General features: G+C 37.0%; 1 protein-coding gene across 5 annotated transcripts in view; it reads right to left on the bottom strand.

The window, feature by feature from the left end:
- The window catches only part of POU2F1 (POU class 2 homeobox 1), a 197,110-nt gene that overhangs the window by 20,695 nt on the left and 163,817 nt on the right, over window positions 1-12,598 (bottom strand). For all 5 annotated transcript variants that reach the window (XM_021930945.2, XM_021930953.2, XM_021930951.2 and 2 more), the window contains 4 exons: window positions 10,275-10,416; window positions 8,575-8,714; window positions 7,325-7,504; window positions 5,131-5,236 (listed from right to left, as the gene is read on the bottom strand). In XM_021930945.2, coding sequence (XP_021786637.1) covers window positions 5,131-5,236; window positions 7,325-7,504; window positions 8,575-8,714; window positions 10,275-10,416 — 568 coding nt within the window. The remainder of the gene's footprint in view (window positions 1-5,130; window positions 5,237-7,324; window positions 7,505-8,574; window positions 8,715-10,274; window positions 10,417-12,598) is intronic.

Genomic DNA, 12,598 nt, shown 5'->3' on the forward strand with positions numbered 1-12,598 from the left:
TTGTATTCTGCAACAATACTGAATTTACTGACTAGTCCTAGATATCTTTCTTTTTTGGTGAATTCCTTGGTACTTTTATGCATATAGAATAATGCAAATAGAAGCAGTTTAACTTCTTCCTTTACAAACTGTCTTTCACTTTTTTGCTGTCCTTTACTGGAGGCTATACTCTCCAGGACAATGTTAATCAGAAGTCCACAAAAGCAAACACTCTTACCTAACTCCCAGTCTTAGTGGGGAAAGTTTTCAGTCTTTTGCCATTAAGTATTCTCTTTGCTGGAGAGTATTAGTAAGTGCTCTTTATCAGGTGAGGCAGTTCCTTTGTATTTCAGTTTTTATCATGAATGGGTTTTGGATTTTTACAAATATATTTTCTGTACCCACTGAGATGATTATGTGGTTTCTATCCTTTCTTCTACTATTATGTGTTACATTAATTGATGTTCAGTTATTGGACTAACCATACATTCCTGGGAGATAAATCCTCCTTGGCCATGATGTATATAATTGTTTGATTTTTTTCAGTATGTTGCTGGATTTGACTTGCTAAGATTCTTTTGAGAGTTTTGGTTTATATTTTCCCAAGGAATATGAGTTTGTAATTTTTTTTCTTGTGATATTTATCTAAGCTTGGGTATCTGGGTAATGCTGGCCTGATAGGAAAATACAGGAGGAATGTTATTTCTTTGATCCATGTTTTAATTTCCAAATACATGGGGACTTCCCAAATTTATTTCTATTGTTAATTTCTAGTTTATCTCAGTGGTCATCAGACAACACACTTTGTACGATTTTAATCCTTTTTAATTTACTGAAACTTGTTTTATGGCTAAAAGTATCCTGGGAGATGGATGTTCCATGTGTACATGAAAAGGATGTGTTTTCTGCTGTTGCTGGACCAAGTGTCCTGTAGATGGCAGTTAGAACAAGTTGGTTGATAGTGCTCAAATCTTGTATATCCTTCATGCTTTTTTTTTTTTTTTTTTTTTAAAAACAAACAGGGTCTTGCTCTGTTCTCAGGCTGGAGTGCAGTGGTACAATTTCAGCTTACTGCAGCCTCAACTTCCCAGACTCAAGTGACCGTCCCGCCTCAGCCTCCCGAGTAGCTAGGACTACAGGCATGTGCCACCATGCCTGGCTAATTTTGTTCATTTTTTTTTTTTGTAGAGACAAGGTCTTACTATGTTGCCCAGGCAGGTTTTGAACTCCTGGACTCAAGCGATCCTTCCACCCTGGCCTACCAAAGTGCTGGGATTTATAGGCATAAGCCACTGCACATGGCCTGAAATTTTTTTTTTTTAAACATGGCTCAAATAAATAATATGTCTGAAACTATTATTGTTGAATTGTCTGTTTCTTCTTTGAATTTTATTCCTTTTTGTTTACTGTATCTTGGGCCTTTGTTGTTAGGTGGCTATATAATTATAGTTGCTATATCTTCCTGAGGAATGAACAATTTTGTCATTATGAAAAATGTTTTGGAAAATGAATTGGGGGCAGGGCATGTTTGGTTGAGATTATTAAGGGCTGTGGAATTTTTACAAGTTTTTGAGACACAATGGAACACTTGTCTTTCTGGAGGAGTATGGCAATGATCACTCTTGCATCTATTTTAGAATGTTTACCAAGGACCTATTATGTGTCAAAGGTACCTATGGGAAAATAAGACGACCACATCAATCAAACATGATTTTTCTTAGAAGATAGTACTGAGGATATGGTTTTTCCTTTCATTTCTAAAATCCTATTCCAAATAATAGTAAAGAGATACAAAAGGGAAAAAGAGCTCTGGTGACAGATATCAGAGGTTTTGAGATTCAGACAGATTTGCAGAAATGAGAAAAAGGATGAAGCTGGATGGTGGAGAAATCAACCATAGTCCAGAAGGGCAAAGGAGAAGACTATGATAGAGGAGAAAATTATTCACTCTGATGGAGCCTTACAGAGAGTCCCAGCTCAGAGTTATTTGTCAGATACTGAGGTAGATGGAAACAGGGTCAGAGAACAGGGTGATTCAAGGACTATTCACATGATAGCTCTCACAGTGGGTCTTTCCCTCCTTCTACCAGACCTCTCAGATGAACAGAATCAATGTCACCTACTCTTCAAAGAAAATAAAATCTGACTATGGAACGCTAAGGATTCTAGTGTAGGCACTTGCACGCATGAGTAAAGATACCCCTCATTTTGGAAAAGTATGAGAGAAAGCCTCGCTTGCCTGCGTGCTTCCTGTTTTATGCTGAAATAAAGTCTGGCAGTTTTTTATTCACATTCACAGCTCACTGCAAACCCTTCCATTCAGGGCAGGGGACTCTTGAGTAACAGAAGCTACACAATGTCAGGAAACACCCTTGCAAGCTACTGATATTAAGTAATGTAATCTTGCATTCATCACTATGAATAAATAACCAAAAATCACCAGACAATGAAAAAAGCCAACAGCACATTACAAATGGCACAAAATGAATAAACAGAGTGAATGCCAAAAAACTCTAACTTACAAAAAAAGATAAATTACCAGAGTTCAAGAAAGACATTAGTTCACATTGAAAATGCTTGCTGAAGGCCAATGAGGGCAAGTTTTAGAAGGTCCCTTCTTTGAAATCTTGTAGTGAAATTTTAGAACAGTATAAGATTAAAAAAAAAAAATCCTTAAGGTTTATAGAGAGAAAAAACAAGGAAAAAGAGATTGAAATCAGACTTTTCATTAGCAACACTAGATGCTAAAACACAACAAAATTCAAAGGAAAAATACTTTTGTAACTGGACAAACTCCAAAAAAAAAAAACTGTGAAGGCAAAATAAATACTTCTCAGTTATACCTGTATTTTGAAATTTTACCTCCCATGTAACCTTTCTACATAAAATTACTTGAGAACGTGCTCCAGACAAAAAGGAATCAAAGAGGAAGACAGGGGATCTGAGAAACATTGGATTTAACTCAGGAAAACAATTTAAAATAAGCAATCATAGAAATCCCAAGAAGAAAGTCTTCAGGAAGAAAGCAGACTGCATTAGATAAGTTGTATGATTAAGACACTGGCTATCTTTAATAAAGAACATGATAAAGACACATGCTACTTTTCTCAACAGAGAAAAGAAGGCAGTATAAAAATATCAGAGGAAAAGAGGCTGTACAAGAAAGTTATAGTCCAAAGAGGAAAAAGAAATTAAAAGGGGGCATGGTTTTGAGCAATGGCTGATAAAAGAGTAAGAAAAGAAAATTCACTTGACACTGACTCTTCTTCTCTTTCAAGGAGCAATGACACAAATTCAGCAGCTTACATCAACACAATTTATCATCTCATAGGTTTTGTGGGTCAGGTGTGCAGGCAGAGCCTGAGTCCTCTGCTTAGAGTTTCGTAAGGCTGTAATCAAATACTATACTGTACAAATACTACTGAAACTGTACATACATGTACATATAAAAAAGATTTAAAGAGAAAATAAAATTAGTACTTGTGATTGTTTTTCCTGTTTCAATTTCCTAGTAATGTTGTTTCTTAATAATAATAAAAAAAATTCATTCCAGGAAAAATTATCAACATGTCAGAAAAAAAATCACAATTAGATCCACATAAATAGGCTGAGTGAGTGAGTTCACGAAAATGTGGCCAGTAAGAAGTATCAAAAACGGATGCAAATTTTTAGCTAGTTTTGAGTATTAAAATCTCTCTAAAATTACTTTGATTTTCCCCATATTTTAAGAAAACTGCAAAGCTATTTGTTCTTAATGTGTAAACTATTAAAAAAATTTTCTGTAAAAGACAGGTATTTTTAGACCTAAAGCAACGTAACTTGTTGGGAAGGTAAGATTCAGTTCGTAATTTACCGGGTGACTGGCAGTCAATGTGGACAACAAGGTCCTCAGAGATGGGACTTCATGTTCTTGGTGCCTGCCACAATGCCAATCTATCACTAACAGTTTGCTTATTAAGTAAAAGTGCTCCATATTTTATATATTTTTAACCAGGGTTCTTAAATATATTCTTGAACCAAGGTTCTTAAAACTGGAACCTGTAGGTATCCACAAATAGCCTTGGGATCGGAGGTTGATGGGAGTTGTCATTTATAAACTTTAAATTTTACTAAAAATTGTGTATATGTCTATTTTGTGTGAGGAAAAGTCTGTAGCTTTCAAATTCTTAAAAAGGTCCAACATCCAGAAGAGGTCAAGAAACACTGTTTAACATAAGCAAAAATTAATGGATGACTGGATGCAGAAAAAAATAAAAATGTTCTAATAATGTAGAAATTTAATATAATATAAAGCCATTTATTCAATTTTTACATCATGGGTAGGTCACAGAGCCAAGGAGGCGTTATAAACTTAAAACATAATTGAGAAAAATAAAAATTCCCACCTCTAGGTTAAATTAAGCTTCAATAAGAAATATCATTAATCTACCCAATGATTTACTAGTAAATAACCAACCTGGTGAATAATTATAGCATGTTATGCACTATGTATCACTAAAAAAACATCTGATGACAGTGCTAAGTGATTTTAAATTTATCTGGAAAATTTGCTACTGAAAGGAGGCCAAAGGGAAAAAAAAAACCCCATTCATTTTATAGAGTATGTCACACACTGAGCTAGGCATCAAGAGTTCAAAAAGAACACTCAAATCTTTTGAGAAGGGCAGTCTATTGGGAAAGACAGGTGTGTGAAAATAAAATTATTTATAATATAGATACGTGGAAATGAATAGTTTCCTGGAGAAGCTAAAGAATATTTCCAAGAAAAACTGCCATGCAAGCTGGTATAGTTTTATCAATAACAGATCAAGAACTGCAGGCTAAGATGGACATTTCCAGTGTAGGGATGTTTACAAAGGTATGGATGGAGCCCTCCTGTGTGTTGAGGGTAGGGGAGGCAAAAGACTAGTGGGAGATCAGGTTCAGACCGGAAATAACCTTCATGAATTGACAAACTTGCATGTTTTTCTGAATGCAAAAAGGCACAGCTATTGAAGGTTTTTAAGGAAAGGAATTAAAGAAAATTGATGTTTATGAGCAACACCTATCTTTAGTTAGAGCCTTAATTCACAATTTAATGGCAGATTCTTATAATAACCCATCATGGGCCTCCCATGTGCTCAGCAGGTGCATTGCCTGGCAGCTGCTTACCTGTAACTGAAAGATTTGTCACAGCAGCACTGGTCAGGGGGAGGACAGGGCTGACTGTGAGGGTAGTTGCTGCACTGCTAGTCACAAGGCTTGGTGTGGTCGCCACCTTGAGGTCAGAAATGAAAACATGGACAAAGCACTTAAAATCAAAACTTAAAGAGGAAATGATTTTATAGTCACTCTTTGATCTTGGAATTGAGACACTTAACATCCTATGTTGGAAAACTGCTATTGGAAGATAGTTGTTCACTGATACCACAAATAGCTCTGCCCGGGTTTTAAAAATAAATAATAAAAAGTTCCTAAATTTCAATAGTGTTGAGACAGATATACTCTAAGTCGGTAAGAAACATTATACTAATTATCAACTTTACTTAAATAAGAAAACTATTAGACAGGATCAGGGAATCTGGGGTACGTGTTACTTTTACTTTTGACCCTGTGGGGGGGCAGTATTGCCTTATGTTTGGTTTTAATAAAATAAAATTATGAAAATAATGTGAAGCAAACTTTTTAAAAAACTGATTCATTTTGAAATAACAAAAAATTCTAGTTTTGCAAGAGATACTGTCTTTCTTCTAGCACAAATCAACATAAACATCACCTTTACAAAACAAAATTGTTGTTTAATAATTATCTTTTTCATAACTATCTCATAACTTTATGACTACAGACCCACCATTTAACAACTACAACCTTCAATAAACTAACATGTGCTTTTAATGCTGACTTTAGTTTAAAAAGCCTGCCAGTATGGAATGACATTCAAATAAAATAAAACCAAATTTAAAAAGAACAGAAATGCAAACTTAACAATATTCCCATCTTTTGAATCCTGACAATGTAGAAGTCAAATTTATAATCATCTTAAAAATCAAGGGAGTCACACGACCACTGTATGTCTCTTCAGTCTAGGAGTAATGCAAACAGCAGAAGTTACTCAATGAGGCTTCATAGGAAAGGATCATATGTAGTTTGAAAGTAAAAGATCTGAGATGATTGACTTAATACAAGTTCAGAGCTGAAAGTTATCTGGTAATTTGCCGTCACTTAATCATGTGAGTGTAAGTTTAATAAATTGGGCTTTAGGACTCAACACGAATAAAAAGTAACTAAAGATTTTCTGAGATAGCTGGAATCAGTAGCAAATTTACTCCCATGGTTACACAGTAATCTAATGAACTATACCTGAGAAGAGTATGATGGAAATGCAATGAAAGAATTAGAATTGTATACTTTAAAAAATAAGATAGGTGGGCTGGGCGCGGTGGTTCACACCTGTAATCCCAGCACTTTGGGAGGCTGAGGCAGGTGGATCATCTGAGGTCAGGAGTTTAAAACCAGCCTGGAGAACATGGTGAAACCCCGGTCTCAACTAAAAATACAAAAAAATTAGCTGGACCTTGTGGCGGGTGCCTGTAATCCCAGCTACTTTGGGAGGCTGAGGCAGGAGAATCTTTTGAACTCAGGAGGCAGAGGTTGCAGTGAATTGAGATCGTACCATTGCACTGCAGCCTGGACAACAAGAGTGAAACTCTGTCTCAAAAAAAAAAAAAAAAAAAAAAAAAAAAAAGATAGACTGGGAACGGTAGCTCACACCTGTAATCCCAGCACTTTCGGAGGCCGAGGCCAAGGCGGTGGATCACTTGAGGTCTGGAGTTCAAGACCAGCCTGGCCAACATGGTGAAACCCTGCTTCTATCAAAAGTACAAAAAATTAGCCGGGAATGGTGGTACATCTGTGGGGTACATCTGTAATCCCAGTTACTCGGGAGGCTGAGGTACAAGAATCACTCGAACCCAGGAGGCGGAGGTTGCAGTGAGCCGAGATCGTACCATTGTACTCCAGCCTGGGTGATGGAGTGAGACTCTGTCTCAATACAATACAATAAAATAAAATAAATAGAAAAATAAATAAAAAATAAGATAGACCAAGAAGTTCTTGGGTTAATAACAACATGAGATTTCACCCTCCATGCAGGGGCACCTCAAGATCAGTGACCTCAGCAGAGAGAGAGCGAGCGTGCATGCGAGCATGAGAATTTCATTACCTTGATAATGTCTAAAATATAAATTTATATGCATTTACTTGATGTATTTATTCATTAAATTACTATTATGAAATAAACTGATTTAACAGGTCATTTGTAAAATTGTGAAAATTAGCCCTTGAGCTTGCATTTTTTTATTCTTACCAGTGAAGTTGGGCTGGGGAAAATTGCTTTGATAGGTGAGCTGCTGGTCCCACCACTACTCGGTGGGTTTATTCTTTTTTCTTTCTGGCGGCGGTTACAGAACCAAACACGAATCACCTCTTTTTCCATATTGAGCTGATCAGCAATCATAGTGATCTCTTCCGAGGTAGGCTTTTGATTCTGCAGGGTGAAAAAATCCTTTGGAATAACTATCCTTTGGAATAACTTTTTGAACTACTGGCATAATCACATCAGTATATAAATAAAAAATGAGGAGGGACAGGTTAGAAAATGAAGCTAGGACACATACAACCATCCATATTGGGCCACTTTCAACAAAGAGATTCTGTAGATAGAAGTTCTAATGAACATACGCCTACTAAACTTATTCATATTAACTTAGAATAAGTTATCCTTGAATATCTATAGTTTTTCATTTTTAAGATCTATTAATTGTGAATGAAATTAACAAAATACCAGTACAACCATATGTATTAGCAGGAATTTAACCTTTCTCCACACTTCACGCTATCTAATTTGGACCTCACAGTAGGAAAGGCAGGTGTTTCACAGATGAAGGACCTTCAGCTTAAAGAAATCATGTGATTTGCCCAATCAGGGGCAGAGCTGATAAAAATTCCTAATTCAGTGTTCTCCCAATGTGCTCAAGTCTTTTCTGAATTAGAGAAGTCAAAATTTTCTTAAAAGCTTTGTTATGATATTACCTGGTTAAAAAAAAAATAATTGCCAAATATCTCTTGCATTAATTTAAGCTCCATAGCCTAACACTCAAGGTCTCTAGTGTTCCAATCCCAAACTACTATTCCAGGCATACAGACACTACAATTTAACCAACCAATCTACTAGAGTGTCTCCTGATACACCCTATGGTTTCCCTCACTTCAGTGTTTCTCCCCAACTCTGAGGGGGAAATGCTCATGTGCTTCCTCTGCTAAAGTACTTTCCCCCCACCTTTTGTAGTCTGTGGAATTAATTCCTATGTATCCTATGTTAGCTGCCACCTCTCTCATACTGAGCGCTCGCATAGATGTGATTCTGGTGTCTCCTGAACCCTGCAGAACTCTGGTTCTGTCTCCTATGTTAGTAACTTACTTACTTCACCTATTTATAATCATCCATAAGGGCAGAGGCTGACATGTCATCTTTTACCACCTACAGTTTCTACTAAGTACTAATGTTAAGTACCACACAGACAATCCCATGTACAGAAAAGTAAAATCCTCACTGACCTCCAAGAAACTCTTCTCTAAGGCCACACGGATGTTGGTCTCTATGCTGGTGCGTTTCTTCCTCCTACGGCTCAAGCCCTCAATTCCTGGAGAATTCAGGGCACTTGGGCTGGAAAGGGACGAATCAGATGAGAGGTTCTCTGTAAGAATGAAGAAAATACAGAAATAAAATTAGCTGAGCACAGTGATTCATATGCACAATATGCATATTAACAAAACTGACAAAATAAGCTACAAGCAAGTATGAAAAGGTTTTCACATAACCTACATTACAATATTGCTTATTGGCCGGGCACAGTGGTTCACACCTGTAAACCCAGCACTTTGGGAAGCTGAGGCGGGAGGATCACTTGAGGTGAGGAGTTCAAGACCAGCCTGGCTAACGTGGTGAAACCCCATCTCTATCAAAAATACAAAAATTAGCTGGGCACGGTGTCATGCACTGGTGGTCCCAGTTACTTGGGAGGCCGAGGCAGGAGAATCACTTGAATCTGGGAGGCGGAGGTTGCACTGAGCTGAGATCATGTCACTGCACTCCAGCCTGGGCAACACAGTGAGACCATGGCTCCCTCTACCTGCTCCCCCGCCCCCCCCCAAAAATATATATTTACTACCATGGATATTTCTGCTGCCCTTATTGGCATTCTTTGTCCTAGGATGTTGACAATATTACCACTACTTTTGGATTTCTGTTTCTGAGAAAAAAGAGGTTTACTATTTCTATCCTTAAACTCAGCTCTATGTCTCCAGTTCTGTTTGTTTATAAGTTCTGGGGATAAAAGGAAGAAAGTTTCTTGGAAATTACTGAACGTTTAATATTTATCTTGTAAATGGCCTCTCATTTTATTGGTATAATCTAGGGTAAAAAGAAAAGAAACAAATGAAATATTTATAAATTCTCTGAAGTTAAATCACAGGGTTCTGTAATTTCACAGTTTAATAACCTTGGGCATGTCATACACAACTGAGTTTGTTTCTGCTACATGTAAAATAAGATGGAAGGAGTAAACCAGTGGTTCTTATCTGTGGACTCTGGAAACAGATGCCTAGGCCTCACCCACAGCTACTGAATAAAACTGTCCAAGGATGCATGTTTCAGGTTTGTCTTTTCCAAAGGCCTAATTTTTGTTCCTATCTACAATAAGAACTATAGTTTAAGGGATCTATATGACTCCTACAGCTTTCATAGTCTATGATACTGTGACTCAAAATTCCAATCTTCCAAAAGGAACTCTCAAAACAAAAAAAGGTAAGACTAAGCTAGTAGTCTAACTTTTCTGAATGATATGTGTGGTCATCTGAAATAACAAAAGCAGAAATATTGCAAGAACAAGTTCTATGATAATTCATCAAGGAAGACACAATAAGCTTCTCCTTCAAGCTTACCTAAATACAAAAGCCTTCTTCTCCTATTCCTTCAACTGTGTGTGTGTGTGTGTGTTCCTTTCCTGGCTCAAATACAAGAAGTATTTCAGGCTAAAAATTATTGCTAATTATTTACACTGTAATTACTAGAATATTTAAATGAATCAGCTTTCTGATTTATATCACCATAATTCATAATGATCCTCCCACGATTAGTAAGCTTCAAGGTTCCGTAATAACAAAAATAGAGTAAGAAATATAAACCCCAATTTATATAACAATCCCCCTGTAAAATTTCAATGAATGACAAAGAAATGTTGTATACAGTCACTTACCTGCATCATTTAGCCACTTCTCTAAAAGTGGCTTCAACTTGCACATGTTCTTAAAGCTGAGGTTCAAGGCTTCAAAGCGAGAGATGGTAGTTTGGCTGAAGTCATTTCCATATAGTTTCCCCATAGCGAGCCCAACATCACCCTACACACAATACAGAGCAGGAGAAGAGGAGAGGAAAGACAGAGTCATCTCACCAATGCTTAAAGCCTTCACTCTGGGGTGTTGCTCCACTAACTGCTTTAGACAAAGAGTCAATAATTATTCCACTTACGGGGTTCCACATAAACTCCATTCCTAAGCCAGTCACAGTGTTACTGTGAGGACTCTGTCAGGCCTGATCATTATAATGTTCAATACTGTCCCACATACTTTCCCATTTTGAATCTCTTCTTGCCACCTTATGTAATCATGGAGATACCAAAATTTCAACTAGGTATCAAAAATAGTGCTAATATTCTAACAAGCCCCTTAAATGATACAACCAAAGTGATTTAAGTAATCTTTAAAAATGTATTTATCTGGTCTGGGCGCAGTGGCTCACACCTTTAATCCCAGCATTTTGGGAGGCCTAGGCCTACATGGGTGGATTACTTGAGCCCAGGATTTCCAGACCAGCCTGGGGAACGTGGCAAAACATCTAAAAAAAAAAAAAAATACAAATATCAGCCAGGCGTGGTGGCTTGTGCCTGTAGTCCTAGCCATTTGGGAGGCTGAGGTGGAAGGATTGTTTGAGCCCAGGAGGTCAAGGCTGTAGCAAGCTGTTATTGTGCCACTGCACTCCAGTCTGGGTGACAGAGTGAGACCCTGTCTCAAAAAAAGAAAAAAAATTAATAAAAAGAAAAATAAATTTATCTGTATCACCTACAGATATTATGTATAACTCTCTAGATAACCCAAGATATTCCTGAACTAACCAAACTTCCCAAAAATCAGTTTAAAAATTAGAAATCATCTCTTTCTTCTTTTCCCTATCAAGTATTTCTGGAAGCAGTGAAAAAAAGAATCTATTTTCACTCCTAGTTTGGATTTCAAAGTTAGTTACAAAAAACAGGTATTCTAAAAGACTACTTTTGTAACCATCATAGAAATAGAAATTCACAGTAGAGAGGTTTGACCCATTTAGTCAAACCTTCATGGGCAATGGAAACTTGGTAACCTTATAGCAATAGAACAATGATGCCCTGAATATATTACAAAAGATGTCTTTCTCTATAAGCCTATAACCTTTGAAATGTATACAGAGCTTTTCTTCTTGCTGAATCTCTCTTGTTCAAGCTGGAAAAAAAGGGTATCTTAATAGTTACTTTATATACAGGAAACAGAAGCTCACGGAGTTTAAATGATTCACCCATTCATTTCAATTAGTTTAGTGACAGGGCAGAAAGGCAACATTATTTCTGGTCCAAAGTACTATACAACTAATCCTACTATTAGACAGCCAACTCTCAACTATCCTGGCAACACTTATTTTGAACTGGGATTATCCCAGTCCTTTGATTCCTCCCTACCCCTAATCCATCTTCTGAATACTACATTTTTTATTAGCACCTACATTAGGTGGTAGTTGGGTTACAAAAAATAACATATTTTTAAAACCCCATTTTCTTTTTGGTGAGCTACTTCTGACAAAAAGTTTAACAGTGAGAAATATTGAAATGTAAGACAAAATGAGGCACACAGAATACCTGAACTTCAAGTGACTGATATCCTCTGCCTTCCCATATAGCCACCAGCCACATGTGGCTATTTAAATTAATTAAAATCCAATAAATTAAAAATTCAGTTCCTCAGCACCACTAGCCCTTCCAAGTGCTCAATAGCCATAAGTAGACAGTGGCTATTGTACTGGGTAACACAAATACAGAACATCCCATAATCACAGAAAGTTTTAATGACAGTTCTGAACATACTGAAGTAGACTGTTTATTAATTTCCTTCCAATTACAGTAAAATGGAAAGAACCAGAATTAGTGGTGAGCAGGGCATAAGTGCTATCCATTATACTGTATACAAATATGTCTAAAGATATAGATGATTATGTTTATCTATACTTATATCGCTGTATTTTTATTAAATGTTACTTCATTCAGGCAGGGCACAGTGGCTCACACCCGTAATCCCAGCACTTTAAGAGGCCAAAGCAGGTGGATTACTTAAGGTCAGGAGTTCAAGACCAGCCTGGCCAACATGGCGAAACCCGTTTCTACTAAAAATACAAAAATTAGTCGGGTGTGGTGGCGCACCCCTGTAATCCCAGCTACTCAGGAGGCTGAGGCATGAGAACTGCTTGAAACCCGGGAGGTGGAGGTTGCAGTGAGCCGAG

The sequence above is a fragment of the Papio anubis genome, chromosome 1, assembly GCF_008728515.1.
Source record: "Papio anubis isolate 15944 chromosome 1, Panubis1.0, whole genome shotgun sequence".
NCBI lineage: Eukaryota > Metazoa > Chordata > Mammalia > Primates > Cercopithecidae > Papio > Papio anubis.